Here is a 4,749-nt window from a genome sequence, read left to right on the forward strand (position 1 = left end):
TCAGCGTTTGGCTGGCAGCGCGCCCGCCACCTCTCCTCCCCCCGGGTCCGGAGAGCCGCGCAGGCCGGATCCCCGGGGACGCGCCAGGCGCAGGCCGGACTGCCGGACTGGGGCCCGAGCCAGCAAGCAGCCAGCGGATCCCGCTCCGAGGCCGATGACGTCTTCCTCTTTGGCTCCGCCGGCGCCAAGCCGGGCAGGGCGGGTGACGTCACCATACGGCCACGTGATCACCATTCAAACAAACAACTCCCCTCCCCCGGCGCGCCCGCTTCTCCCCGCCCCTCCCCGCCCCGCGGAGAGGCGGCATATAAACCGGTTCCTCGCGGGCCGAGCTCGCTGTGAAGGACGCCGGGCTGTGATAGGTGTGGCTGGGGCTGGAGGGGCAGTCGGGGGAGCAGCAAAGAAGCCTAGGCGGCCGAGAGCCCCGCGCGACGCCTCCCGCACTCAGTCTAAGCGTAGTTTGGGGTTCGGCGCAGGGAGAACTAGGGTCGGGCTTTTCCTCCAAAGCCGCTGCCCTACCCCTGGCTTCCGAGGACAAAAGAGCACCGCGAACAGGCACGCTGGGGGCGCTAGGGCCGGCCATGGTCATGGAAGTGGGCTCCCTGGACGCCGGAGGCCTGCGGACGCTGCTTCGGGAGCGCGCCGCGCAGTGCCTGCTGCTGGACTGCCGCTCCTTCTTCGCTTTCAACGCCGGCCACATCGCCGGGTCGGTCAACGTGCGCTTCAGCACCATCGTGCGGCGCCGGGCCAAGGGCGCCATGGGTCTGGAGCACATCGTGCCCAACGCCGAACTGCGGGGCCGCCTCCTGGCGGGCGCCTACCACGCCGTGGTGCTGCTGGACGAGCGCAGCGCCGCCCTGGACGGCGCCAAGAGAGACGGCACCTTGGCCTTGGCCGCCGGCGCGCTCTGCCGAGAGGCGCGCGCCGCACAAGTCTTCTTCCTTAAAGGTAGGCCCTCGGGGAAGTTCTGGAGCTGCACGCCCCCACCCCAGCCACGCCGCCATGCCGCGGGACCCCTGGCCCTCGGCCCCTTCGGGCTACCCCACCTGGAGCGCGTGGGCGCCCGAGCCCTATTCCGGGGACTTGTCTTTGGCTTTGTTTGGCTTTAAGAACAAAGACTTTGCCTGGGCCTCTCCGGGGTAAACTTCAGCCCTGGTTGGCACGGGGTTGGTTAGATGAAGGTACCCTGTCCCCGACGATACTAATGGAAACAAGTATGTCTCTTTGTCTTCCCAGGAGGATATGAAGCTTTTTCAGCCTCCTACCCGGAGCTGTGCAGCAAACAGTCGACCCCCATGGGGCTCAGCCTTCCCCTGAGTACCAGCGTCCCTGACAGCGCTGAATCAGGGTGCAGTTCTTGCAGCACCCCGCTCTATGATCAGGTTAGTAGGGGGCCTGTGCTGAGGGTGGGGGCAAAGGCCTGGAAGAGCAGTACTAGTGAGAATATCCAAAGTAACCTTTAAGTTTTTAAGGAGGGGCACACAGGGCTACTAATTTATCCCACAGTTAAGGGGTCTGATGGAGGGGCGGCTAATTGCTGACACCACAGAAATGAAATAGGCAAATGGGTTTAGTCCCCTATTTATTTATACTCTAACAATAGTGCTAAACATACCAGGTATCTACAACTGACTTTTCTAGCAGGGAGTTTTTGTGGGTGTGGGCGCCAGCATTGACTTTGAGCAAAGCTTGACAAGTGTTGGATATTTCTGGATTTCAGGGTGGCCCAGTGGAGATCCTGCCCTTTCTGTACCTGGGCAGTGCCTATCATGCTTCCCGAAAAGACATGCTGGATGCCTTGGGCATCACTGCCTTGATCAATGTCTCAGCCAATTGTCCCAACCATTTTGAGGGTCACTACCAGTACAAGAGCATCCCTGTGGAAGACAACCACAAGGCGGACATCAGCTCCTGGTTCAACGAGGCTATTGACTTCATAGGTAAATGGACAGACCGATGCCTGGGACTTTTGCCTTGCTCCCCCCATTTTAGTCACCATGCCCAACTCTATGGCAAGGAATTGAATGACATTCGCCTGAGCCTTTCTCCATACATTAACTGTCAGTCTGGTGTGGGCAACATCCCTGCAAAATAGGGATTTGATGTCCTATTCAACAAATTAGCAAACGGAGGCTCAGAAAGTTGAATTGACTTAACTTATCCAAGATCAGTCGGCTTCGTGGAGATGCCTGGTCTTGGTTTAAATCCCTTGCTATTCTCTGCACAATGCCCACGTTGCCTCCGCAGAGCACTGTTTGATGGCATGAGGTGATGTTGCCATTCTCTGGATAGGACACACCCGTTTCTTAGGCACCCGCTGCCTGGGGTTGGGGTTGTTCCCCTGAGCTCTGGAGTAACTGGCCACCCTTTGTTTTCCAGACTCCATCAAGAATGCTGGAGGAAGGGTGTTTGTCCACTGCCAGGCGGGCATTTCCCGGTCAGCTACCATCTGCCTTGCTTACCTCATGAGGACTAACCGAGTCAAGCTGGATGAGGCCTTTGAGTTTGTGAAGCAGAGGAGAAGCATCATTTCCCCCAACTTCAGCTTCATGGGCCAGCTGCTGCAGTTTGAGTCCCAGGTCCTGGCCCCACACTGCTCAGCAGAGGCCGGGAGCCCCGCCATGGCTGTGCTGGACCGCGGCACCTCCACCACCACTGTCTTCAACTTCCCTGTCTCCATCCCTGTCCACTCCACGAACAGTGCATTGAGCTACCTTCAGAGCCCCATTACGACCTCTCCCAGCTGCTGAAAGTCCACGGGAGGTAACCTCCACAACTCACTGGGACTCTCGGCTCCTTGAGGAGAAATGCAATAACTCTGGGGAGGGTGCTTGTGAGGGCTGGTCCTTATTTATTTAATTTCACCCCGAGTTCCACTGGGTTCCTAAGCAGTCATAGTGATGACGTTGCATCAAGATGTTTGCTGAACTCAGCACGTTCGGGACCAATATATATAGTGGGTACATCAAGTCCCTCTGACAAAATGGGGCAGAAGAGAAAGGACTCCATGTAAGAGCCGGTTTCTTTTTGCTTGCTCCTGTTTTTTTGTAGGAACTCTTCATGCTTGACATACCTACCAGTATTATCATTCCTGACGACACATACCTATAAGAATATACCTTATTTATTTTTGTGGAGGTGGTCTGCCTTCACAAATGTCAGTGTCTACTCCTAGAAGAACCAAATACCTCAATTTTTGTGTTTGAGTACTGTAATATCCTGTAAATACACCCTAAGCAGGTCTGTGTTCAGCACTGATGGAAAGCACCAGTGTTGGTTTTTTTTTTTCAGTTGCCAGCAGTTGTATGTTTGATTATTTATGAACTGAAATAATATATTTCTTCTTTTAAGAAGACATTTTGTTACATAAGGATGACTTTTTTTATACAACAGAATAAATTATGGCATTTCTATTGAAATCTCAATGGTTTTATTTCTTGGGCATTCCCAACTAATCCCTCTCCCATGAGTGAACCAGAACCTGGACAAGAGCCTCACAGATGTGTGTCTTGGGATCTGGTGATGGCTGGGTTCAAGGGAGGTAGAAAAGTGTCATCTATCATGGAAAGCCCGGTGTCACAGCTGACCTCTTGAGTATCAGATCCAAGTGTCCCCGTATTTCTACCATGTTACACAGGGAACCCAAGTGTTCCCAGAGCCAAACGGAATGACCATTTGCTTGGGTTGCCTTTTAAAAATACTCTACCCAGGGTAATATAAAAATCCACCCTCTTTCCTGAACTGTGCTAGAACACCAGACATAAACGTGTTCCTGCTATGTGTAAGGTAGTGCGTGCTACCTGCTCCGCAAATAACTCAGCAGGACCTTTTGCAGACAGAGATGCTGAGACCCAGCATAGCTAAGTGGCAGTGGGGGGAATCAGGGCCTCCATCTGTTTTGTTCCCTAATTCTGTGTGACTTACACTTTATCACTCCTCTCACGTGCCTTTTTCTTTTTTCTTTCCTTTTTTTTTTTTTTTGGCCTTTGAAAAGACCTTTATGAAAAGAATACGAAGCACTATGAGCAAATACAACACAATGAATCACCTGAAACTCCCACCCCTCACCTGACCATTAAAGCTTTGGAATACATCCATGCTAGCATCTTTATATACATACACATACACGTGCACACACACAGACACACATACACATACCGAATTTTCGGTAGCTGCCTCCAGGTCACTTGCTGGTCTGATTTCATAATTTGTTGAAGATAGACAAATCTGATTTGCTCTAGGGCAAGATTCTAGATTTTTACTCTTGTGGAACAGGCCAAAATAGAGAAGGTGTAATTGACTACCACCCATAATCCAGTCTATAATGTTGAATTAAATAGTAGTGAAGCTCTTGGGTTCCTGGCCCCTTAGCTCTGGTCCCTACTCGTTCACCCCCCCAACATGTTTCTGGACATAGTGATTTAGGAAGCCGAAAAGGAAACCTCTTCTCCAGTAATGACCTGAACAGTGGTCCTGGTCCAGCCATAGTCATTTAAGGCCTTGACACACAATCAGTGACCTTGACCTTTCCCCACTGGTTCACCATCTGCCACTTGACTCTCATGGCCTGAAAGATCCCTGTGTTCTGAGTTCTAAGAACTTAGCCTGAGCTGGCAAGCTCATTTCCTTGGCTGGGCTTTCAACTGCAAGTGTGTTCACGCCTTTCAAAACAAACAGTACCCAGTGTTTTTATCAAACCCTAGAAATTTACTATGGCGAATATCTCCTTTCGTGGAAACATACCAGCAA

At 52.3% G+C, this 4,749-nt stretch overlaps 1 protein-coding gene across 1 annotated transcript; it reads left to right on the top strand.

The window, feature by feature from the left end:
• Nucleotides 1–277: 277 nt before the first annotated feature.
• On the top strand, nt 278–3,419 carry DUSP1 (dual specificity phosphatase 1). Its single transcript, XM_082724634.1, has 4 exons — nt 278–948; nt 1,237–1,382; nt 1,721–1,940; nt 2,380–3,419. Exons 1-4 carry the CDS (start codon nt 582–584, stop codon nt 2,748–2,750), a joined length of 1,104 nt encoding a protein of 367 aa, XP_082580760.1. The 5' UTR covers nt 278–581; the 3' UTR covers nt 2,751–3,419.
• Nucleotides 3,420–4,749: the final 1,330 nt, after the last annotated feature.

The sequence above is a fragment of the Mustela nivalis genome (genome assembly GCF_964662115.1).
Source record: "Mustela nivalis genome assembly, chromosome: 3".
NCBI lineage: Eukaryota > Metazoa > Chordata > Mammalia > Carnivora > Mustelidae > Mustela > Mustela nivalis.

What these genes read in the sequence shown, in the direction of transcription:
- DUSP1 (XM_082724634.1), top strand. Translation starts at nt 582, where the DNA reads ATGGTCATGGAAGTGGGCTCCCTGGACGCCGGAGGCCTGCGGACGCTG. An exon ending in GCACCCCGCTCTATGATCAG is followed by an intron (nt 1,383 to 1,720) that starts GTTAGTAGGGGG and finishes TCTGGATTTCAG; the next exon opens with GGTGGCCCAGTGGAGATCCT. An exon ending in CGAGGCTATTGACTTCATAG is followed by an intron (nt 1,941 to 2,379) that starts GTAAATGGACAG and finishes TTTGTTTTCCAG; the next exon opens with ACTCCATCAAGAATGCTGGA.